Source organism: Diaphorina citri, unplaced genomic scaffold, assembly GCF_000475195.1.
Source record: "Diaphorina citri unplaced genomic scaffold, Diaci psyllid genome assembly version 1.1 scaffold511, whole genome shotgun sequence".
In the NCBI taxonomy this organism is placed as follows: domain Eukaryota; kingdom Metazoa; phylum Arthropoda; class Insecta; order Hemiptera; family Psyllidae; genus Diaphorina; species Diaphorina citri.
The window spans coordinates 70,927-96,408 of NW_007377945.1; the positions used below are offsets into that span (position 1 = coordinate 70,927).

At 38.2% G+C, this 25,482-nt stretch overlaps 3 protein-coding genes and 1 long non-coding RNA gene across 4 annotated transcripts; 1 reads left to right on the forward strand and 3 right to left on the reverse strand.

Annotated features, from left to right (window-relative positions):
* Positions 1-15: 15 nt before the first annotated feature.
* On the reverse strand, positions 16-4,044 carry LOC103509573 (transcription initiation factor TFIID subunit 6). Its single transcript, XM_026823871.1, has 7 exons — positions 3,572-4,044; positions 2,972-3,057; positions 2,420-2,573; positions 1,935-2,107; positions 1,369-1,522; positions 912-1,059; positions 16-229 (listed from the first exon to the last, which is right to left on the reverse strand). The coding sequence occupies exons 1-7, from the start codon at positions 3,708-3,710 to the stop codon at positions 16-18; spliced, it is 1,068 nt and encodes a 355-aa protein (XP_026679672.1). The 5' UTR covers positions 3,711-4,044.
* Positions 4,045-5,566: 1,522 nt separating this feature from the next.
* On the reverse strand, positions 5,567-21,335 carry LOC103509574 (neurofilament heavy polypeptide-like). The gene is made up of 11 exons (XM_017444228.2): positions 21,214-21,335; positions 20,661-20,781; positions 19,861-20,112; positions 19,580-19,666; positions 18,941-18,990; positions 18,573-18,692; positions 8,154-8,286; positions 6,415-6,581; positions 6,296-6,325; positions 5,973-6,206; positions 5,567-5,926 (listed from the first exon to the last, which is right to left on the reverse strand). Exons 1-11 carry the CDS (start codon positions 21,313-21,315, stop codon positions 5,567-5,569), a joined length of 1,656 nt encoding a protein of 551 aa, XP_017299717.1. The 5' UTR covers positions 21,316-21,335.
* Positions 13,415-14,847, reverse strand: LOC103509565. Its single transcript, XR_541381.3, has 3 exons — positions 14,670-14,847; positions 13,789-13,865; positions 13,415-13,538 (listed from the first exon to the last, which is right to left on the reverse strand). It is a non-coding gene; the product is annotated as an uncharacterized LOC103509565 (long non-coding RNA).
* A 1,829-nt stretch (positions 21,336-23,164) lies between the features above and the next one.
* LOC113467616 lies at positions 23,165-25,456 on the forward strand. The gene is made up of 7 exons (XM_026823872.1): positions 23,165-23,180; positions 23,647-23,979; positions 24,204-24,301; positions 24,488-24,640; positions 24,716-24,797; positions 24,877-24,960; positions 25,320-25,456. Exons 2-7 carry the CDS (start codon positions 23,958-23,960, stop codon positions 25,454-25,456), a joined length of 576 nt encoding a protein of 191 aa, XP_026679673.1. The 5' UTR covers positions 23,165-23,180; positions 23,647-23,957.
* The last annotated feature ends 26 nt before the right edge of the window (positions 25,457-25,482 follow it).

Sequence of the window (25,482 nt, forward strand, 5' to 3'; positions counted from 1 at the left end):
AAACTTTTTTTTCTTCTAACTACAACAGAATAAAGGAGAGTTTCGTGAACCCAACCAACTCTTAGTATTAAAACAAAAATCCTTGGACAAACCCATATAAAATTGTGAATACTTACCCACACAAGCCTCAGTGATTTCCTTATAGTAAAGTTGTTGCTCGACAGAGAGCTCGTGTGTTGCAAGTTGTTTCACATGAACTGTTTCTACATTACGCAGCTTCTCTAGTTTCCTGTGATAGGCAAGATAAAACAGAAAATGAAAATTAACAAAAATAAATTAGGAATGGGAACTTGGGGGGGTTTCCTTACTTTTGATTGAAAAATTCTCATTTGGAAAACTTTTTTACTCTACATTTTTCTCTTGGGGGAAAAATGGCTGAATGGTCAAAAACTCCGACATTTGTAACAACAACATTTTCCTCCTTTTTTATGGTTGTAATTGTAACCCAAGATTGGTTTAGATTTTTTTACTTACGCAGACGTTGGCTTCCCACTGGTGTCCTTGTCTTTTTTCCCCAACTTGGATAGCCTTGCTTTTGATAGAAAACTTCTCATTTGAAAAACTTTTTTACTCTACATTTTTCTCTTGGGGGAAAAATGGCTGAATGGTCAAAAACTCTGACATTTGTAACAACAACAATTTTCTCCTTTTTTTAATGGTTGTAACCCAAGATTGGTTTAGATTTTTTTACTTACGCAGACGTTGGCTTCCCACTGGTGTCCTTGTCTTTTTTCCCCAACTTGTCCTTACTTTTGATAGAAAAATTCTCATTTGGAAAACTTTTTTACTCTACATTTTTCTCTTGGGGGAAAAATGGCTGAATGGTCAAACACTACAACATTTGTAACAACAACATTTTTCTCCTTTTTTTATGGTTGTAACCCAAGATTGGTTTAGATTTTTTTACTTACGCAGACGTTGGCTTCCCACTGGTGTCCTTGTCTTTTTTCCCCAACTTGGATATCGGGTCGATACTCTCCAACTTCTGAGCTGACTTATCTACAGGTGGAGGGTTCTCTGGTACCGTCGGCTGAACTCCCTCAATAGCCAACCAATGAGCTGTGAATAATATTGAAAAAGTAGATGGGTGAACAAGAGAGAAAAGGAACTGATTAGTAACATGTTCTCTTGACTAACAGAGGGAGAAAGTTTTTAATCCTCCCCAGAGGAAAAATATGTATCTTAAACATAAAAGCTTTATTCTTTGAACACCTAGCTTTCTCCTATCTTATCTTCTTTCTTCAATTTTTGGATGATCTCTTTGTTAGTACAGTTCCTTCTCTCAAAAAATATCTTGGAAAAAAAAACTAGTGTACCTAGCTAGTCTAGAACAATGAATAGTCAAACACAACATTCGAGTAAACCTACTTCTCAAATGTGTCTCCAGTGCTGATTTTGGATTCAAATTGGTAAGCAAATCTTCAAAGTCCACCTCCTTCTCATCAGTGAAATGTAACTCTCTGCCACCACCCGATGCATGTTTGAAAGGAAGAAACTGAGACACTGTCAACCCGTAGATTGGCTGAAAATAAATATCACATTATGTATTATAGTGTAATCCTGTAATGAGCAGGTACCGGATGTACATAATATGAAGTTAAGGTAACAAGGTAACAAATAGGTGAAAAAGAGAGAGAGAGAGAGAGAGAGAGAGAGAAATTTGTAGACCCAAGTTTTAAAAACCAAACAACAAATTAGATCGTATTATTTCAAGAAAATGATTTAAAAAAATTACAACATTGATAGACAATGCATGGCTTGACTTTTTGCTATAGACATAGAATTGAATATTCCACTCATTTGCTGCAAGAGATGATTTTTATTCATTATTTATTTATCATAGATATGACATGTATTTTTACAACATAAAATTATATTCATTTATGGTATATTTTAACAATGGTATGGTATTGTTTTCCTTTAAAAATGCTTACCTCTATGTTTTTCATGTTCAAAGCATCATCAATATCAACCGGCAACAGCTTCACTCTTTTGGAATGAGACATACATTTGAAAGAGATACTCTCCAACTTCTGAGCTGACTTATCTACAGGTGGAGGGTTCTCTGGTACCGTTGGCTGAACTCCCTCAATAGCCAACCAATGGGCTGTGAATAATATTGAAAAAGTAGATGGGTGAATAAAAGAGAAAAGGAACCGATTGGTAACATGCTCTCTTGACTAACAGAGAGAGAAAGTTTTTAATCCTCCCCAGAGGAAAAATATGTATCTTAAACATATAAGGTTTATTCTTTGAACACCTAGCTTTCTCCTATCTTATATTTTTTCTTTCTTCAATTTTTTGATGATCTCTTTGTTAGTACAGTTCCTTCTCTCAAAAAATATCTTGGAAAAAAAACTAGTGTACCCAGCTAGTCTAGAACAATGAACAGTCAAACACAACATTCGAGTAAACCTACTTCTCAAATGTGTCTCCAGTGCTGATTTTGGATTCAAATTGGTAAGCAGATCTTCAAAGTCCACCTCCTTCTCATCAGTGAAATGTAACTCTCTGCCGCCACCCGATGCATGTTTGAACGGAAGAAACTGAGACACTGTCAACCCGTAGATTGGCTGAAAATAAATATCACATGATGTATTATAGTGTAATCCTGTAATGAGAAGTGATGTACATAAGTAATATGAAGTTAAGGTAACAAATAAGTGAACCTTTTTTTTTTTTACAAAAAAGAGAGAAAAGTTTGTAGACCCAAGTTTTAAAAACCAAACAACAAATTAGATTGTATTATTTCAAGAAAATCATTTTAAAAAAATTACAACATTGATAGACAATGCATGGCTTGACTTTTTGCTATAGACATAGAATTGAATATTCCACTCATTTGCTGCAAAAGATGATTTTTATTCATTATTTATTTATCATATGACATATATTTTTACAACATACAATTTTATTCATTTATGGTATATTTTAACAATGGTATGGTATTGTTTTCCTTAAAAATGTTTACCTCTATGTTTTTCATGTTCAAAGCATCATCAATATCAACCGGCAACAGCTTCACTCTTTTGGAATGAGACATACATTTGAAAGAGTAAACCGTTGGAGCAGCGCTCACACTGATACGTCCCTATTACGGTCCGTCTCTGTCCCAACTAGTTTGGAAAGTATCGGGACGGAAACGGAATGTATTCGGGACGTATGAGGGTGCGCGCTGCTTTATAATCTTCGTGGAGGCTACTTCTGTGTCCCGTTACGAACACAGAAAGTAAGTATTGCCAGAATGCCAGCCTAGTTAGCTTAGTTGGTAGTGCGTCTGTCTTGTAAGCGCTAGGCCACGGGTTCGATTCCCGCCCGGGGCGGATTTTACCCTTTCAATAGAAAGAAATAGGAAATAAGAATGACTCAAGTTTATTTTCTTTTTACAGTGTTTGAGAATTTCACCACAATGGTAATAGCCTACTGCTGGACCAAAGGGACTTTTTAGTCCTATGTAAGCAATAGACATATTAATCCAAAGATTTCTAATAAAGTGTCGAAAATCATGTCAAAATGGTTTCACAGAGTGCCCCCAAAGACCAATCTCAATCTCTAGCAGTCAATCAACATACCTGAATGATCACCTTGCAGCAGTAAGTAATGTTATCAGAGAGTTCCTTAGCAGCATCATCGGGAAGATTAGGAATGCCAATGCTCTCCGCTATCACCTTCATACTCTCAATACTGAACGAGGTCCCGTAAATATCCATGGCTGAAGGTAGTGCACAGATTTTGTACTAAAACTTCCAAGTTATTTCAGGGGTATCTGAACCCCCCTTGAGTTAACTAATATTAAATCACTTCATACAAAATTTCCCTTTGAAAGGTAGGTACTGCAAGTGCTAGTGCTAGGTGTGAAAGTTTCAAGATTTCAAAGCTGTGTCCAATGGAGTTTCGGTGTTGCACTTTCCAATGTAGGTAAAGACGTACTTTTTGTGGGTAAAAAAGCTTGAATCATAGAAAATTACTGCTTTATTGAGGAAATACAAAACAAAAATCCAAATAATTAGCCTACCAAGAGCTCTTGCAAACCAGGATCTTTCAAAAAAATTTCAAAATTTCGTTTATTTACATCTTTACGCTGTTGCCAAATGTTGCATTATTGCCGACTCAGCGTTACCGGCAACGGAAGTATCAGCCGGCAACAGATTTTTGAGGGGCCTGTTTCAAAAAAACTACACTAGAACTACTAGAAGGTAGAGTGTACCAAATTACCATTTCACTATTTTTCATTATTTTTTACCGTCTATGTCTATAAGATAGATTTTTTAGACAGCCTAGTTGGAGATTGAAGTATAGCGCGTCTGCCTTGTAAGCGCTAGGCTGCGGGTTCGATTCCCGTCCGCGGCGGATTTTATCCTAAGCAGATAAGGTTCGTTCTCGGAACGGCTGGCTTTCTCCTATAAAGTCTTCCCCCCCCCTCTCTCTTCGCTTTCGGGACGATAAAACCTTAGTAGTCACAGTCCCCTCTATCAAACCTCTTTTTTTTTCGAGTCCAATATTCTATTCTATCATACTTATAATTTCATATCTAGATGCTTTACATTATACCTTAAAATTTCATAGCTAGATGCTTTACATTATACCTTAAAATTTCATATCTAGATGCTTTACATTATACTTTAAAATTTCATAGCTAGATGCTTTACATTATACTTTAAAATTTCATACCTAGATGCTTTATATTATGCCTTATAGTTTCATATCTAGATGCTTTACATTATACATTATAATTTCATAGCTAGATGATGTTTTACCTGGCCATACACAGTCCCCCGTGTTAGAAGATATCGTTTCTCTCCTTGCTTCACAGCCTGGATACAATCATTGTGATCACTGACAGCACATCTATCAACAAAACAGCATACAGACGTAATGAAATACCCAATACCTATGAATGTAACTTTATTCTCATGGTTTTTCAATATTTTCTTCTCTAGTAATGCCGCCACTGGTTGCTCCTAATTAAAAGTAGCTGTTGTCTTGAACAGATAAGGTTCGTTCTCGGAACGGCTTGCTTGCTTTTTCTTCTATCCTGTCTCCCTTCTCTTCGCTTTCGGGACGATAAAACCTTAGCAGTTACAGTTCCCTCTATCAAACCTTTTCAAAAAATCATAATGACCCTAAAAAAAAAAAAAAAAAAAAAAAAAAAATCGGTGGGTTTTGTGGGGTAATCAAATCCCTGTTTTATTTCATACCTTTGTTGGGAGGTATTTTAGTTTGGGCCCGCCAATCAAATTAAGGTATCTAAATTTAGTCAAGTGAAGATGAGGTACATAGTTCTTGTATTATTCCATCATAAATTGGACAGCAAGCAGAAATAAAACAACCAAAAATATGTAAACTTTAATCGACCATTCTTCTTCTTCTTCTTCTTTTACTCCCAGTTCCTCTTGTTCAGTGGTTCGTTTCTGTAAATTAAGATCACTGAAGACTTGTTCTGTATTATGTTCTCGATCACAAGGACCTAAGAGCTATGTATAATGTTAGGGGCTTTGAAAGTTGGTTCCTTTCTACTTAAGGCTATCCAAATGTACTTAACAAATAAGTTTCCCGCTTGGAATATTCACGTACATGCATTCTTTACACTAAGTCGACTCGGTCTGAGAACGAAATTGCGTTTGGATTTCTTCGGCGTGATTCGGAAATCATCGAGAGTGAGTCTCTCGGGTGCTTTCGACATGCGCGGGGATTTACGAGGTAAATAGTCAGCCGGTATAGACAGGAGGGGACTATTACGCCCCTTTGGCGGGGTCCTGGACAATTTGGCTGATCCTTTCTGTGGGGTTTTAGACCCTCGAGGTGACTTGTGAGTTGGAAATTCTTCGGTCACACTCAACAAATTATTGTTTTCCCCTCCGATTAGCACGGTTTTGGGCGATTCTTTATGCGGGGTTTTTGACCTTCGAGGTGATTTCCGACTCTCCTCGCTTAGATTCAGAAGATTGCTGTTATTTTCATCTCCGAGTTGCGGGGTTTTGGAGACGCAGAAATTCTTCGGTCACACTCAACAAATTATTGTTTTCCCCTCCGATTAGCACGGTTTTGGGCGATTCTTTCTGCGGGGTTTTCGACCTTCGAGGTGATTTCCGACTCTCCTCGCTTAGATTCAGAAGATTGCTGTTATTTTCATCTCCGAGTTGCGGGGTTTTAGAGACGCGGGCTGATTTGGTCTGCGGGGTTCTGGACACGCGGGTTGGACGTTGGTTTTCCAATGTGGCTAGAGTAGGAGATACTTCCATGTGCTCGCTATTAGTGTGGTTGGGTTCGTTATCAGTGTCCGGGTTGGACGTTGGTTTTCCAATGTGGCTAGAGTAGGAGATACTTCCATGTGCTCGCTATTAGTGTGGTTGGGTTCGTTATCAGTGTGCGGGTTGGACGTTGGTTTTCCAGTGTGGCTAGAGTAGGAGATACTTCCATGTGCTCGCTATTAGTGTGGTTGGGTTCGTTATCAGTGTGGTTGGGTTCGCTATCAGTGTGGTTGGACTTGGGAGGTTTGTGCGGTGTTTTCCGGATGGCTCGTTTGGGTGTTTGAGGGGGCGTGAAGTAAGGTTCCTCTCCTGCTGATTCCGGTTCTACCACTGAAAACACAGAGGTTTTAATTAGAATCGTCAGATTAAAATACGATATAAAAGGGAAAAATGAGGTATGTACATTCGAACTGGTTAGGAAAAACTATACATATGATAGATCGAGAAAAAAAAAATGACAAGAGACCCTCAACTCCTAAAATGGTCCACAGAAATTCCATAAAAACAATCAGACCTAACACATGGGATTGCATTCCATAATTTTGGACTCGATTCCTGAAAATATTCTTTTCTGTGTAGCGAAGCTTGGGGACATAGAAAAGAGCTTTTAATGGCAGGATTTTCACACGGTGAGCTCTTCCAGCTAACCAAAGATAGGAAATCTCTAACTCACGTGAGAAGCAAATCTTCTTTCCGCCTCTAGATTTGCGTCCTGTACTTTTCTTCTTCATTCCTTCTCCTCCTTGATCTCGCTCTACTGTTTTCTTCAATATACCTCTCCTCATCTCACTTGCTGTAGCATGGTCCCATCTTTGAACATTGAGCTGCTATCTCAAATATGCACTGAAGGAAGTACGTACTAGTATCTGTCACTACTATCAGCAAGAACTAAGACAACCGAGTAGTTAAATCATTGGAATCTCTAGAACCCTAGGCTGTTGGTTACACCCTGTTTGTGGTTGTAGAGGGCTTGAAAATGCACTTAGGACAAAAATCAAGAACGTTAAATATAAGACTTTAAAAACATGATATACCTGTACTATTATCCACACTCTCATTGGTATTGCACTCAAGTTGCATTTCCCGCAGGGGTAAGCACAACTCAGCTATAGTACTTTTTTCTACAAATTGACGGGGGTAACCCTTTCGAGTGGAAGGTAGAAGCTACTAGGCGAGGTTTACGTGGGATGCATTCTTTACCACCTAACCCTTAGATCTCCATTATTATGTGACCAAATATTCAAATAAAGGGGATCTAGGCGCACGGCAGTGCGCCAGGCCAAGATTCGGCCTGAGCACGCCAGTGTGTATATTACACGAAACATTTCGACGCATTTTTACCCCCATCATAACTCCGTTAATTTTCCACATATTGTCACGAAATTTAGACTATATGTTAAGCTATACTTGTATATTATACCTGCGAAATCCCGAAGTTCTAGCTTTACCGGAAGGGGTAGAAAACGGGCCTTGAAAATCGCTTATTTTACGACTGACTCACTGACTGATTCACTCAAGGATGAGAACAGACTCCAAGCCACAAGCCGCTGAAATGCGCTTTGTACGAAGTATGATCGGGAAAACAAGGAGAGATAGAGTAAGAAACGAGGAATCAAGAAGAATAGCGGGTGTAGAGAAAGTACAGGAGAGGACTGAGAGATCAAGATTACAATGGTACGGTCATATGAGAAGACTAGATGAAAATAGAATACCTTCAAGAATGTTTCATCTGGAAATGGAAGGGAGAAGACAAAATATTATTCTTTTCTGTGTAGCGAAGCTTGGGGACAAAGAAAAGAGCTAGTAAAAATAAAATAAAAACTCAATTTTCAAGGCTTTATGGCAGGATTTTCACACGGTGAGCTCTTCCGGCCAACCAAAGGTAAAAAATCTCTAACTCACGTGAGAAGCAAATCTTCTTTCCGCCTCTAGATTTGCGTCCCGTACTTTTCTTCTTCATTCCTTCTCCTCCTTGATCTCGCTCTACTGTTTTCTTCAATATACCTCTCCTCATCTCACTTGCTGTAGCATCCGTCTGTAAAATTAAACATTAGATATTAGATGGAAGGGAGAAGACGAAGGGGTCGCCCGAGACTGCGATGGATAGATATGATCCATAAAGACATAGAAAAAAGAGGTTTAGATCCAAAATAAGGTGAAAAAGGCAAAAGCAAAACACATGAAGGAAATTTTTACATTGGCAACCTGATCGCGCCCTCTTTTCTTCGCCATATTATGTCATGCCTTCCAAACGGTTCACCTATAAAATTCTAATGAAATTCGGCTAATATGTTAACCATCAAAAAGGATATTTGCTCTTTAGATATTGGGCTCGATCGAAAATAGGCCAGCTCTCTTCCTGAGGGACTTCTAGTTTCCTAATATACACCACAGTAAGCAGTTAATTTAAAAATGTTAAAGCACCTGATTCGAAAAAAAAAGTCATTTTCACTTACCTTTTGGTGGCGTGATGAAGCTATTCTTTCTCAGACTGGCCTTCCAGCTCTTCCTCTTCACAAACACCTCCGGTATTTCTATTGAATTATTCATCTCATTTCTCTTAGATTCATCTGTACGATTATTCTCCAATGACTTCTCTTCTCTCTTAGTTTCATCTATAGCGTTAATCTCCAATAATATGTCTTTCTTTGTTTCGTCTATAGGTTTTGTCTTGTCCTTACTATTATCCACATCCATAGTGTTCTCTTGTATGGTATAACTTGTATTCAACTTCTCACTGCTCGTGTTTTTGATAGCATTTGATTTCATACCTGTGGAAATACGAGAGAAGGGAAAATTAATAAGCTTTCCTACAGAACATTGACTCTCTTAGATTCATCTGTACGATTATTCTCCAATGACTTCTCTTCTCTCTTAGTTTCATCTATAGCGTTAGTCTCCAATAATATGTCTTTCTTTGTTTCGTCTATAGGTTTTGTCTTGTCCTTTATATTATCCACATCCATAGTGTTCTCTTGTATCGTATAACTTGTATTCAACTTCTCACTGCTCGTGTTTTTGATAGCGTTTGATTTCATACCTGTGGAAATACGAGAGAAGGGAAAATTAACTGTATGGTATAACTTGTATTCAACTTCTCACTGCTCGTGTTTTTGATAGCGTTTGATTTCATACCTGTGGAAATACGAGAGAAGGGAAAATTAATAAGCTTTCCTACAGAACATTGAGCTGCTATCTCAAATATGCACAGAAGGAAGTACGTACTAGTATCTGTCACTACTATCAGCAAGAACTAAGACAACCGAGTAGTTAAATCATTGGAATCTCTAGAACCCTAAGTCCCATCTTTGAACATTGAGCTGCTATCTCAAATCTGCACTCAAGGAAGTACGTACTAGTATCTGTCACTACTATCAGCAAGAACTAAGACAACCGAGTAGTTAAATCATTGGAATCTCTAGAACCCTAGGCTGTTGGTTAAACCCTGTTTGTGGTTGTAGAGGGCTTGAAAATGCACTTAGGACAAGACAAAAAAAAAAAATCAAGAACGTTAAATATGTATAAGAATTTAAAAACATGATTTACCTACCTGTACTATCATCCACACTCTCATTGGTATTGCACTCAAGTTGCATTTCCCGCAGGGGTAAGCACAACTCAGCTTCTGCACTATTAGGAGATTGTTTTCTTGTGATGTGCTCATTGCTCACTCCTTCGTTTTCAATTTCCATCGAGTTGGGAAGCACAGATTTACCACGACTACGTGTGTTGGGTCTATCCAGTTGATTGTTGGGCTTGGTTACTTGATTATTGGGTTTGATGCCTTTGTTGGCGAGATTTTGTCCTTGATTGTTAGCCTCATTCAGTTTACTGTTGTGTTGGGCTTGGTTACTTGATTATTGGGTTTGATGCCTTTGTTGGCAAGATTTTGTCCTTGATTGTTAGCCTCATTCAGTTTACTGTTGCGTCTGATTACTTTCACATATTGTTTATGGTCTTGATTATTGGGTTACAATAAGTACATGTAGGTAATTATGTAGGTAGGTACATGAAACTTTTCAGTTCAGTTTTTTTCCTTGTACCCACTAGTGGACATTTTTTATTTCACCTTGTAGTTGTCCATTGACCATTATTTGTCAGTAACCTGCATCAGATTTCTTTTCAATCTCAGATATCAGATAAAAAGAAATAAAATAAACTACCTAACATCAGATTTCTTTTCAATCTCAGATCTCAGATAAAAAGAAATAAAATAATAATAATAAAATTATTAATTGGTTTGTTATAGTTTTGAAACAAAATTTCTTTTCTAATATTAAAGCTAGAAAAAATCTGATTTTTCCTATATTATCTGTCTAGAATTTGAAATTTATTTTTAGAATGAGGTAGTCCTCCTTCCTGAGTATAGTCAGTATAGTGTACCAACGTGCAGAATTTATTTAAACATTTAACTGGTATCTTATGAGGTAAAAATTTACAGCTCTAGATCTCGTACTAGTAGACCTTTACTTCGTTCGGTCAAAAATTAGTTAAATTTATTGACAAGGTGAGAATCGAACCTGTAACTCCTTAACTGTTGGTCGTATAGAGCTATAAGTTAAACCATCAGATTCCTCGTGAAAAAATACACAAGAATGAACCGATTGCAATACTTTCTCATTACTAGTATAGCTTGGCTATAACTGTAGTAATACATAGAAAGTAAAACAAACGCACCTATCTCAGAACTTACCTGAATATAAATCATATCCCAGAAGCTATCCAAATCATTCTCCAATATCCTAGGCTGAGCCTGTTCACTCTGATTCTCATACTGGTCTATCAGATTACTCATCTGCTGGAACTTATCACTCGTGAGTAGTTTGGTCTGGCCTACTACACAGTCTATTTCATCACGTATGTCTTCAGGTATATTGGTGTCTGTGTGGAGGGTGTCGTACCAGAGGTAGCATAGCTTGTGTAGTATGGAACGTTCTTCATTGAGACGACGGCGTTGGAATTCTGGCCCTGAGAGAGACTGGGGTGAGGAGATGGTGGCTGTAGTGACAGCTTGTGTAGTATGGAACGTTCTTCATTGAGACGACGGCGTTGGAATTCTGGCCCTGAGAGAGACTGGGGTGAGGAGATGGTGGCTGTAGTGAGGAGAGGAGAAAACATTAAATTAAATTGCAATATATAATATAATAAGGCGAAAAAGGCAAAAGCAAAACACATGAAGGAAATTTTTACATTGGAAACCTGATCGCGCCCCCCATATGTCATGCCTTCCAAACGGTTTGAAATTAAATTTTATAAATTGCAATATATAATATAATAAGGTGAAAAAGGCAAAAGCAAAACACATGAAGGAAATTTTTACATTGGAAACCTGATCGCGCCCCCCATATGTCATGCCTTCCAAACGGTTTACCTATAAAATTCTAATGAAATTCGGTTAATATGTTAACCATCAAAAGGATATTTGCTCTTTAGATATTGGGCTCGATCGAAAATAGGCCAGCTCTCTTCCTAAGGGACTTCTAGTTTCCTAATATGCACCACAGTAAGCAGTTAATTTAAAAGTGTTAAAGCACCTGATTTAAAAAAAAAGTCATTTTCATTTACCTTTTGGCGGCGTGATGAAGCTATTCTTTCTCAGACTGGCCTTCCAGCTCTTCCTCTTCACAAACACCTCCGGTATTTCTATTGAAATATTCATCTCTTCTCTCTTAGATTCATCTGTACGATTATTCTCCAATGACTTCTCTTCTCTCTTAGTTTCATCTATAGCGTTAGTCTCCAATAATATGTTTAGTACTTTTTTTTACAAATTGACGGGGGTAACCCTTTGGAGTGGAAGGTAGAAGCCACTAGGCGAGGTTTACGTGGGATGCATTCTTTACCACCTAACCCTTAGATCTCCTCTCCATTATTATGTGACCAAATATTCAAATAAAGGGGATCTAGGCGCACGGCAGTGCGCCAGGCCAAGTTCCGGCCTGAGCACGCCAGTGTGTATATTACACGAAACATTTCGACGCATTTTTACCCCCATCATAACTCCGTCAATTTTCCACGTAGTGTCACGAAATTTAGACTATATGTTAAGCTATACTTGTTTATTATGCCTGCGAAATCCCGAAGTTCTAGCTTCAATGGAAGGGGTAGAAAATGGGCCTTGAAAATCGCTTATTTTATGACTGATTCACTCAAGGATGAGAGCAGACTCCAAGCCCCAAGCCGCTGAAATGCGCTTTGTACAAAGTATGATTGGGAAAACAAGGAGAGATAGAGTAAGAAACGAGGAATCAAGAAGAATAGCGGGTGGCGAAAAAGTACAGGAGAGGACTGAGAGATCGAGATTACAATGGTACGGACATATTAGAAGACAAGGGGAAAATAGAATAGGTACCTTCAAGAATGTTTCATCTGGAAATGTTAATGGAAGGGAGAAGACGAAGGGGTCGCCCGAGACTGCGATGGATAGATATGATCCGTAAAGACATAGAAAAAAGAGGTTTAGATCCAACAATTATTGTAATTAACGAAGAAAAGTTCAAAGACAGAGAGGCTTTGTTCATAGTCGACCCATTTCTGGAACGACTTGAGATTTGATGATGACGAAAAACTGGGAATGCAGACTTGGCCTTAATTTTCTGATCTCACCACTTTATAGGCGGACATTTTTGGATAGGAACTTGGCCTTTTTTTTACATTTGTGTTTTTGTGGGGGTACAATTATCACTCCACCACCAAGGCAGGTGGCGTTCTCCCTATCATATCCTCCTTCTTTCTTCAATTTTGGAATGATAAGACCTCTGTTGTTACAGATCCCTCTATCAAACCTCTTTTTTTAAAGTCTGTCTAAGGGAGGTACATAGGAAGTATCCTGTTGGGCAACTCCAGTGTGCATATTTATTTACTTACCTTGTTACGGTAGTAGGTCTTGGTTTATCAAGTTGAATACTTGTAGGAGCTATGGTGGAACCAAAGTGAATAACTTTAGGTCTCCCTGTAGTATTTGGACATGGTTCTTTGGTCGGAGAATGATGGCAGGATCTGAAAGGATAAAGAAGGACCTATCATAATATCCTCCTTCTTTCTTCAATTTTGGAACGATAAGACCTCTGTTGTTACAGATCCCTCTATCCTGTCTAAGGGAGGTACATAGGAAGTATCCTGTTGGGCAACTCCAGTACATATTTATTTACTTACTTTGTTACGGTAGTAGGTCTTGGTTTATCAAGTTGAATACTTGTAGGAGCTATGGTGGAACCAAAGTGAATAACTTTAGGTCTCCCTGTAGTATTTGGACATGGTTCTTTGGTCGGAGAATGATGGCAGGATCTGAAAGGATAAAACATCATGAGATAATTTACTACCTATGTAATACACTTGTTAGCCATTAAAAATGTTCAATTCTAATTTTTTTGCATATGTGATTTTACATGGATCTTCCACAGAAACTGTTTTCCAAGAGAGCTTGTTTTTTTTTCTTTAGGTAAGTAATGCATTTGTAAGAAAAGGTTGCAAGAAGTATTTATGAAGTTGAGCCCACTATTCCACTTTACCTACAAGGAGCACCACATGAACTTACTTATGGCCTCGTATTTTTGAGAACTTTGGTGACTGAGGAATAGTTAGCTTCTTGGTAATATTCTTTGCAAGGGTGAACTGAAAAACAAGAAAGTAAAATTAAGTTTTAAAAAAAGCAGTAATAAAAGATAAGGAGGCTGCCTTCCTGAAAGCAATAATAAAACTTGGCACTTCAGATCTTTTGACAATTTTGATCAATAATATATTTCTAACTTAAAAATAAGTAGTATAAGTAATTTAACAAAATGTAAAGCTGATTATGGAATAGAGGCCATTGAAATTCACCTTAAATGCTGTGGAAGTTGCTGCAGTAGAGGGAGGGGGAGGCAGAGGAGGTGCTGACTCCTTTCCATTGAAATATTTGTACGGGGAATCAAGTGTATGATGTACAATCCCTGCTCGGAAAGGTGGCAATGTTTTTTTCTTTATCTCCTCCCTTCGTTTCAGCTTTTCCTGCCTGTAGTCCTCCATCCTTTGAGCTCGAGTTCTAACAGCTGTAAGGAAAGCTAAGAAGACATTTATGTATTAGGACAAATATAAATGTACCCCATTTCCAGAAGAAAATGGACTACCTCTCAGCGCATTACAAGACCCCAATCATCACTCCCAAGGTTCATCCTAGCACCACTTCCACAGTACTGCGTCTACCCAAGACAGGAGAGAATCTGTTCAGTCTAGGAGGAAGCCCTGTGCTTGCTAATGCACTGGCATCATCTAGCACAGCTCCCCAAGCTTTGATCCCGCTGCGAGATGGAAGGGTAAGTAACAAAATAATAGTGCTTATTTATACTGCTCACACAGGACTGAAAAGTCCATTTACTCCAGCAGTAGGCTACGACTATTATTGTGGTTAAATACTCAAATTATTTCATTGAAATTCACCTTAAATGCTGTGGAAGTTGCTGCAGTAGAGGGAGGGGGAGGGAGAGGAGGTGCTGACTCCTTTCCATTGAAATATTTGTATGGGGAATCAAGTGTATGATGTACAATCCCTGCTCGGAAAGGTGGCAATGTTTTTTTCTTTATCTCCTCCCTTCTTTTCAGCTTTTCCTGCCTGTAGTCCTCCATCCTTAACAACTACAAATGGTCTAGGTTCTTCATTTACTTTTCATTTGTTCAATATTATTTGGGGGCTGACATTTCCGTTTTAATAATCTCCCCCTCCCCTCCACAATCCTCTATTAGTCTATTCACTCTCCATCATCATCATCATCAAATCTTAGGTCGTTCCGTCCAAGGGTACGGGTCGGCTGTGTACAAAGCCTCTCCACCATATTCTGTCATTATATTTCTGATGAATATTGATGGTGTTTGGATTCCCCGAACTACTCAATATTGTAGGACGTTGTGACACTGCCCCCCCTCCACCTCCTCCTGATATGAGTCGACTGTTAACACCTGAGGGAGACAAAATTATTTGATGAACGAACGGAGTGAGGTCAAACTTTCAACTGGACGAAGGGGACGAAGTCTGGCTGGGGAACGTTAAACAGGGCGTATACCAGCCTGAATTTCCCTTCCTAAGAAATAGCAAAGGTTAAGTGCGAAGGGCATCCACTCATAAAATTTGTAGCCAAAACCAAATGTCAACCCAAAAGCAATCACCCTAGTTGGGGCTGATTGAGAGGCTTACGAAAAACGCCGACCCCGTCTGTACACGGGAAAAGGCGAAGAAAAAGATGAAGAACCTGTCTAATTGGGAATCCAAGGGATCGGCAATTTTTTCTCAAGTATCCAGATTCCCAATTACAATTAGAAATGAAGGTGTCACAATTTTTCCCCCCGTTTATCCAGGTTTCCCACTTAGGCAAGTTCGGTACAGTCCCACTTAGGCAAGTTCGGTACAGTCCCACTTAGGCAAGTTCGGTACAGTCCCACTTAGGCAAGTTCGACTGTACCTACATTACCTACATAGGTACTTTAATCATAGATTAACTCTCGAACGGGTTTTCCGATTTTGAGCAATAGAAACGAATAGGAAATAAGAATGACTCGAGTTTATTTTCTTTCAACAGTGTTTGAGAATTTCACCACAATGGTAATAGCCTACTGCTGGACCAAAGGGACTTTTTATTCCTATATGAGCAAGACATATTAATCCAAAGATTTCTAATAAAGTGTGGAAAATCATGTCAAAATGGTTTCACAGAGTGCCCCCCAAAGACCAATCTCAATCTCTAGCAGTCAATCAACATACCTGAATGATCACCTTGCAGCAGTAGGTAATGTTATCAGAGAGTTCCTTAGCAGCATCATCAGGAAGTATTTCAATCAATAGAAACAAATAGGAAATAAGAATGACTCAAGTTTATTTTCTTTCAACAGTGTTTGAGAATTTCACCACAATGGTAGTAGCCTACTGCTGGACCAAAGGGACTTTTTAGTCCTATGTAAGCAAATAAGCAATAGACATATTAATCCAAAGATTTCTAATAAAGTGTGGAAAATCATGTCAAAATGGTTTCACAGAGTGCCCCGCAAAGACCAATCTCAACCTCTAGCAGTCAATCAACATACCTGAATGATCACCTTGCAGCAGTAGGTAATGTTATCAGAGAGTTCCTTAGCAGCATCATCGGGAAGATTAGGAATGCCGATGCTCTCCGCTATCACCTTCATACTCTCAATACTGAATGAGGTCCCGTAAATATCCATGGTTGAAGGTAGTGCACAGATTTTGTACTAAAACTTCCAAGTTGTTTCAGGGGTATCTGAACCCCCCTTGAGTTAACCAATATTAAATCACTTGATACAAAATTTCCCTTTGAAAGGTAGGTTCTGCAAGTGCTAGGTGTGAAAGTTTCAAGATTTCAAAGCTGTGTCCAATGGAGTTTCGGTGTTGCACTTTCCAATGTAGGTAAAGACGTACTTTTTGAGGGTAAAAAAAGCTTGAATCATAGAAAATTACTGCTTTATTGAGGAAATACAAAACGAAAATCCAAATAATCAGCCTACCAAGAGCTCTTGCAAACCAGGATCTTTTAAAAAATTTCAAAATTTCGTTTGTTTACATGTTTACGCTGTTGCCAAATGTTGCATTATTGCCGACTTGGCGTTGGCGTTGCTGGCAACGGAAGTATCAGCCGGCAACAGATTTTTGAGGGGCCTGTTTCAAAAAAAAAAATACATTAGAAGGCAGAGCGTACCAAATTACCATTTCACTATTCTTCATTATTTTTTTTACCGTCTATGAGTCTATGTCTATAAGATAGATTTTTTAGACAGCCTAGTTGGAGATTGAAGTATAGCGCGTCTGCCTTGTAAGCGCTAGGCTGCGGGTTCGATTCCCGTCCGCGGCGGATTTTATCCTAAGCATAATGTTCGTTCTCGGAACGGCTGACTTCCTCCTATCCTGTCTTCTTTCCCTCTTAGATTTCGGACGATAAGACCTTGTACAATTCCCTCTATCAATCCTCTTAAAAAAAAAAAAAAAAAAATCAAGGAAAAAAACAACAAGAGTAGGTACATATGGTTAGTCTGAGTGTTCATTACACTCAGCTCCGTGTATTTAACATCTTCTTATACAGGCAATAAAACTAAAAACAAATCATAGATAGAAAAGGAGTGACCCCACAATATTAACAGTTGTTTACACTATCTTGATTGGTGCAGTTACACAGCTAAGTTCCCTAACCTGGCTGTATGCCCCAATCAGAATATAATAAAATGATAATAATATATAAAAAAGGTAAAAAAATAACGTCGACATTTAACACTTAGGATGATTTGATATGTATAGTAATAAAAATAATAATAGTTTCTCAAGGTGTGTCCACGCATGGTCGACGGTTGATCAATATCAATTGAACCGTCCACACTCCACACTGCCTTGATAATATAGATTCACCTCGTCGATCATTGGCCGGTCACCTATGTGTGAACACAGCTTTATACTGCTCGAATAGGACTGAAGAGTACCTTTACTCCAGCAGTAGCTATTTGAACGTGAAAAACTTGAAAAAATATAAAAATAGAAAGTACAAAGTAAGATAGCTTGTTTAAGGTGTGTCCACACATGGTCGACGGTCGATCAATATCAATCAAACCGTCCACACTGCCTTGATAATATAGATTCACCTCGTCGATCAATGGCCGGTCACCTATGTGTGGACACAGCTTTTTACTGCTCGAATAGGACTGAAGAGTACCTTTACTCCAGCAGTAGCTATTTGAACGTGAAAAACTTGAAAAAATATACAAATAGAAAGTACAAAGTAAGATAGCTAAATACATATAAAAAAAATGATACTCTATTAGAATAATAAACGTTACATCGAATAAAAACGAATAAAAATCATTATTATATTATAAATTTTAAAAGACAATTGAGATTCGACATTCAACTAAAGAAAGTTTGGTGAGCTTTCGGGAATACTCAGATTCCCATCGTCAATTGTAATTAACGAAGAAAAGTTCAAAGATAGAACATGGTGGAGAGGCTTTGTTCATAGTCGACCCATTTCTGGAACGACTCAAGATTTGATGATGACGAAAAATGGGAATGCAGACTTGGCCTTAATTTTCTGATCTCACCACTTTATAGGCAGACATTTTTGGATAGGAACTTGGCCTTTTTTTTACATTTGTGTTTTTGTGGGGGTACAATTATCACTCCACCACCAAGGCAGGTGGCGTCGTGGTCAATGGTAATGCAAAAGTTCAAAACTAAATAAAATAAAGATGAAAAAACTTGAATTTGAGCATATTCAAAGGTCGAAACACTCTTTAACCTGAACTTAAGGGATAAATACATTGTCAAACTTGAAGCTCAATTCATTCACTTACTGTAACTTCAACCAATGATGTAGCAGCCAGTGATTTAGCGAGGGGAGATACAGCAAGCATATTCATAATGGAGGCTTGCTTGGGATTTTGTTTCTTAACAGCTGGGGATGATAGGGTTACTTTCTTCTACTTAATAAAATAAAGATGAAAAACTTGGATATGAGCATATTCAAAGGTCGAAACACTCTTTAACCTGAACTTAAGGGATAAATACATTGTCAAACTTAAAGCTCAATTCATTCACTTACTGTAACTTCAACCAATGATGTAGCAGCCAGTGATTTAGCTAGGGGAGATACAGCAAGCATATTCATAATGGAGGCTTGCTTGGGATTTTGTTTCTTAACAGCTGGGGATGAGAGGGTTACTTTCTTCTGAACTTTATTTGATACTGGGCTTTCTATGTGGAAGAACACACCTGTGAAAAACCGATACTCAATTTAGATTTTTTTGTTGTATTTTTTTTTGTACAAAGCTTACGGTACCTGAGATCAATGTGATTTTTTAAATTTTTAGAAATCACATTACATTTTTTTCTTCTTCTTCTTCTTCTTCTTCTTCTTCGGAAGGTTTGATAGAGGGAATTATAACTGCTAAGATCTTATCATCCCGACATCGAAGAGAGAAGAAAGACAAAAAATAGGAGAAAGTCAGCCGTTCTGAGAAAGAACCTTAACTGTTTAGCATAAAGTTTGCCTCGGAGCGGGAACCAAACTCGTGACTTAGCGCTTACAAGGCAGAAGCGCTATCCTCGATTTCCGCGGTTCAATTTCGTTCTCGGAACGGCTGGCTTTCTTCCTTTAAAATTTTCCTCAGTTCTAGAGATTGACGGCTGAACGCATAGTCGTTCCTTAATGATAAAGGTTTCTTCTTTCCCAAAGGAATCCATTTTCCTTTAGGGAAGAGGAAACCTTAAGGAAAAAGGAAACCTTTACCATTAAGGAACGGCTATGCATTCGGCCCTAATTCTTCCCATTTAAGAAGTTTCATTATGATCTAATCTTTACCTGAGAACACCTTAGTATCATCTTTATCTTCAGTGGGCTGTTCAGTAGCAGTAGAGGTTCCGAGTTGTGTTCTCTTGCTAGGGTGAACTGAAAAACAAGAAAGTAAAATTAAGTTTAAAAAAAAGTAGTAATAAAAGGTAAGGAGGCTGCCTTCCTGAAAGCAATAATAAAACTTGGCACTTCAGATCTTTTGACAATTTTGAAATAGTGTTTTGACAATTTTGATCAATAATATATTTCTAACTTACTTTAAAATGAGTAGAATAAGTAGGTATATTTACAAAATGTAAAGCTGATTATGGAATAGAGGCCATTGAAATTCACCTTAAATGCTGTGGAAGTTGCTGCAGTAGAGGGAGGGGGAGGCAGAGGAGGTGCTGACTCCTTTCCATTGAAATATTTGTACGGGGAATCAAGTGTATGATGTACAATCCCTGCTCGGAAAGGTGGCAATGTTTTTTTCCGTATCTCCTCCCTTCGTTTCAGCTTTTCCTGCCTGTAGTCCTCCATCCTTTGAGCTCGAGTTCTAACAGCTGTAAGGAAAGCTAAGAAGACATTTATGTATTAGGACAAATATAAATGTTTACAACCAAAAAATAGCTCTGAATATTGATCACATGTTTTGATAGAAGAAGAAGAAGAGAGACGTGCTCGGCCGTGCAACGATGACGTTGCTTGACTACAACAGTCCGGCTTTCAGAATCTGATGTTGGGAGGACGTTTATCTTGTGCTGCAGTTTGGTGTAGAGAGGAATCGTGGTTGGTGAAGCTGGATAGTTCTTATAGGCAGTTGATTTGATTTAGACGTTGATGGAGAGATGTAAGTTAGTGGAAGAGATGTAGATTAAGCATCCGTACAGAATCTTTCAGCACCTGTTGTCCAATATTGATTATATGCTTGGATGTAATGCCAAGGTCACGCAGAGAGTTGAATGTGAACAACGGGATAGCACCGCGTGCACCGAAGAGAAGTCCAGTCACTTGGAATTTTGGTCACCCTGGAGAAGTAAATTCAATTCAAATTCAATTCAATTAATAAATTAGTTCTATACATCGGGTCTTAGGTACCAATACCACCTACCTGTTTTATTTTTAGCCATTTTGGCTTCTTGTTTTCTCTTTCTCTCCTCTTCTTCCTTATCAATCCATTGATCTGTCTTGAGTTGCTTCAAACGGTCGAACTTCTTATACATCAACGCCACCTGTGAAATTCAAAGGATAAAACAAATTCAAGCAATAGATAAATAATAAAATTCGAGCTTCCGAGGGTTATGAAAATAAAAAGCAAACAAAATGAAAGAGTGAAAGACTTTACCAATAGTTTTTTCTTCGAAAAATGGACATGGAAATCTTATTTAAATAAACCAGTGTTACATTAAATTGTCCAACTTGAAATAAAGAGACTATCTGTCCTACCTTGACAGTATAAAATAATCTAAATCACTTTATTTGTAGGTACCTACTTAATGCACGCAAGCAATTTGTCATTTTGCTGCAGGCATTTCGTAAAAATTAATTTTAATGTAATGGTAAAAATTTGGACCGATTGCAATACTTTCTCATTACTAGTATAGCTTGGTTATAACTGTAGTAATACATAGAAAGTAAAAAAACGCACCTATCTCAGAACTTACCTGAATATAAATCATATCCCAGAAGCTATCCAAATCATTCTCCAATATCCTAGGCTGAGCCTGTTCACTCTGATTCTCATACTGGTCTATCAGATTACTCATCTGCTGGAACTTATCACTCGTGAGTATACTAACTACCAACCAGACAGACAGAACTTACCTGAATATAAATCATATCCCAGAAGCTATCCAAATCATTCTCCAATATCCTAGGCTGAGCCTGTTCACTCTGATTCTCATCAGAACGCAAGTTGCTCCCTTCAGTCCCTTCCCCCTCCCCAGAATTTTCAGGATTTTATGCCGATAAACCATGAATCAATATAATTTCGGATTAAATTTAATCCCAATGCAGTTTTTTAAAAGTATTTTGCTATTTTGCCTTAAATGCAGGCGATAAACGACCAAAAAATAGATTATAATTATTTTCCTGTAAATCGATGCACGTCTGGACTCGGCTTTGGACTGCCCAGCTTTTTTCGATATACGAAATGAACGAAATCGATTATCGAAAGAATCGATGATTTCGCGTTCGCGATAAATCGGTTGATAAATTTAAAAAACTTGAAAAAAGACAAAAGAAAAAAAAAAATTAAAAAAATCAAGGAACAAGAACAAAAGAGGATTAGAGGAAGATTTGGATTATATTTGGATTTGGAGAAGACATTTCGAATTTGAAGTGATAGAATTAAAAGAACAGAGAAGGGATCCTAGTTCAAGAAATCAAGATTTCGTTTGGTTAAAAAAATCAAGGAACAAGAACAAAAGAGGATTAGAGGAAGATTTGGATTATTATATTTGGATTTGGAGAAGACATTTCGAATTTGAAGTGATAGAATTAAAAGAACAGGGAAGGGATCCTAGTTCAAGAAATCAAGATTTCGTTTGGTAAGTGAAACCTCCACTTCTAACTTTTGAGTGTTAAGCCTTGTTACTTAATCCCATTTTCTTTTCCAACTTAATTTACATAAAAACAATTTAGTAGTGTTTAAGTTATACCTATTCAGTGGTTCCAGTTGCACAAACAGCGCAAGATTCCTGTCAACCTGCTACACCCAGCATCCAAAGTTAAGTACCCTCCCTAGTACATTTCAGGTGCTGTAGCATGGACGAAAAAGAAGCAGATGCCCACACACACAAAAAAACCACCAGACCCCCCCAGATGATAACCAACAACCACTCAAACACCAATCCTCGAACATCTCAAACCACACCTTACAACAAAAGTTTCGTTTGGTAAGTGAAACCTCCACTTCTAACTTTTGAGTGTTAAGCCTTAATAATCCCATTTTCTTTTCCCACTTGATTTACTTAAAAACAATTTAGTAGTGTTTAAGTTATACCTATTCAGTGGTTCCAGTTGCACAAGCAGCGCAAAATTCCTGTCAGCCTGCTACACCCAGCATCCAAAGTTAAGTACCCTCCCTAGTACATTTCAGGTGCTGTAGCATGGACGAAAAAAAAGCAGATGCCCACACACACAAAAAACCACCAGACCCCCCCAGATGATAACCAACAACCACTCAAACACCAATCCTCGAACATCTCAAACCACACCTTACAACAAAAGCATTACGTACCCAGACTACAAAATTGTCATTCAATCCAAACACATAGATAACATACCACCATTCCCATGTTCCCTAAAAGTAGGGAAATCACTTGCCCAGCACTGCAACTGTGACAAGGAATCTATCATAGACATTAATCATGTCTCCAGATCCAAACTTGTAATGGAGCAGTTGCAAATGGTTAAAAATTATAAATAAATGGTCAATATTCGTTTGGTAAGTGAAACCTCCACTTCTAACTTTTGAGTGCTAAGCCTTGTTAATCCCATTTTCTTTTCCCACTTAATTTACATAAAAACAATTTAGTACTTACCTAGTGTTTAAGTTATACCTATTCAGTGGTTCCAGTTGCACAAGCAGCGCAAGATTCTTGTCAACCTGCTACACCCAGCATCCCAAGTACCCTCCCTAGTACATTTCAGGTGCTGCAGCATGGACGAAAAAGAAGCAGATGCCCACACACACAAACCACCAGACCCCCTGATGATAATCTAACCAACAACCACTCAAACACCAATCCTTGAGCATCTCAAACCACACTTTACAACAAAAGCATTACGTACCCAGACTACAAAATCGTCATTCAATCCAAACACATAGATAACATATTGCAATTCCCATGTTCCCAAAAAGTAGGGAAATCACTTGCCCAGCACTGCAACTGTGACAAGGAATCTATCATAGACATAAATCATGTCTTCAGATCCATACTTGTAATGGAGCAGTTGCAAATGGGTAAAAATTATAAATAAATGGTCAATTCCTATGTAAAAGGTTGGGAAAAATCAAAATCTGAGGTCAAAACTCCAAAAAAATAACTGTAAGAGGTCGAAAATTCAATTTTTATTTTCTGTTCTAATGAAAGAGTTCAAAGATGTGTGACGTCAGACTTTACGCAGTTGTTTTTTTTTTGTCTGCTAGGTAGCGTTTCTCTGCAAGTGTGCTTGCAGAAGAGCAGAAAGAACTGCACAGAAACGTATGTGCACAAACACATTAATGCGTTGCCTGCGAGGGAGCTTTGCTCGGAACATTTGATGTGACATCATTGCCTATGGGAGTGTATGCCATGATGTCAAAGTTCACGATTTACCAGTATTTTTTAAATCAATTTATCTCGGGATCTAGAAGTCGTAGAAGAAAAAGAAAAGTTCCGTTGGTCCTCATTTTTCGTGCTCTATGACTTTGAAACATCACCCAAGTAAGCGTAACTGATCTATTAAAACTAAAATATTGAGCAAATAGGCAAGCATAAACTCTGAACCTTTATTTTGAGCTAAAAATCAAGTCATTAAATAGCTCGTTAACGTATCAAACAAACAACCTGTTAAGCCTGATTCCCCCCTTTAAAGAGTGCAGAAGACATCCAGAGGAATTCTTGTGTCCAATTACCACTATTGTCAATTTATGTTTCTTTTTCTACAGATAACTACAGACAGGTGTACACATTTCATATTCTTCAGTACAGAGAGACAATAAAAGTCAAAATGCCACGAACAAAGCAACCCAAAATGAGCAAGAAGGCAAAGAAACAGAATGCAAACAACAGCCATTCCATGTCGGGCACTTCTTCACATCGATCCCGCAAGGAGATTATCACTTCCATGGAGGCCGAGGGTGAACAAGCTATAAAATCCTACGAGGAAGGAGCATTGCAGGAAATAAAGAACATGGAACTTCGTACTAAGCTGCCCAAAATGAGCAAGAAGGCAAAGAAACAGAATGCGAACAACAGCCATTCCATGTCGGGCACTTCGTCACATCGATCCCGCAAGGAGATTATCACTGCCATGGAGGCCGAGGGTGAACAAGCTATAAAATCCTACGAGGAAGGAGCATTGCAGGAAATAAAGAACATGGAACTTCGTACTAAGCTTGGTGAACAAGCTATAAAATCCTACGAGGAAGGAGCATTGCAGGAAATAAAGAATATGGAACTTCGTACTAAGCTGCTTGTGAACTCCAAGGACCCATTCTTGAAGAAAACATTGCAAGATTTTATGGATATTGCTCTGAAAGGTGCAGAAGCAGGCAGTGAATTTTCTATTGCTCTCAAAGCATGTCTGGATGGAACTTATGATGGATATTGCTCTGAAAGGTGCAGAAGCAGGCAGTGAATTTTCTATTGCTCTCAAAGCATGTCTGGATGGAACTTATGTGCCACCTCCAACTCCTGGGGCAGGTAAGTGATTAGTATGAATATAAGAGGGGTTCTCCCCTCAAGGGACTTTCCAATCTCATTCTGATATGTTGAACAAGGTATATTCTATGCCAAAAACTAGCAAAGTGAAAGGGAAATTTTGTGGTTGAGCTCCTTCAGAAGAACCCTGCCACTTAATGTACCTGCTTGGTTTATTTTGGAATGAGCTGGCTACCTAATTATGATCCTACATTAAAGATTTCCTTTCTAATATTTTTATCCATCTTCTTTCATCACAGTATATTTTACATGGAATCACTTCTCTCCTTCTCTGCTATCAGCATTATTTTTATAATTAATCTGTCACCAAGATCTAATTTAATTATCATATTCTTTTGCAGATGGTAACAAGACAGGATCATCAGCTCCGTCAGTATGTGGATCAATGATGAGTTGTACCAGCGCTTCCAGACGACCCCCCTCATCAGCATCATCTGTCCGTTCCCTCTATTCCAGTCATGGTAATAACTTGATATAATCCAGTACATATTAAACTAGTGGTAG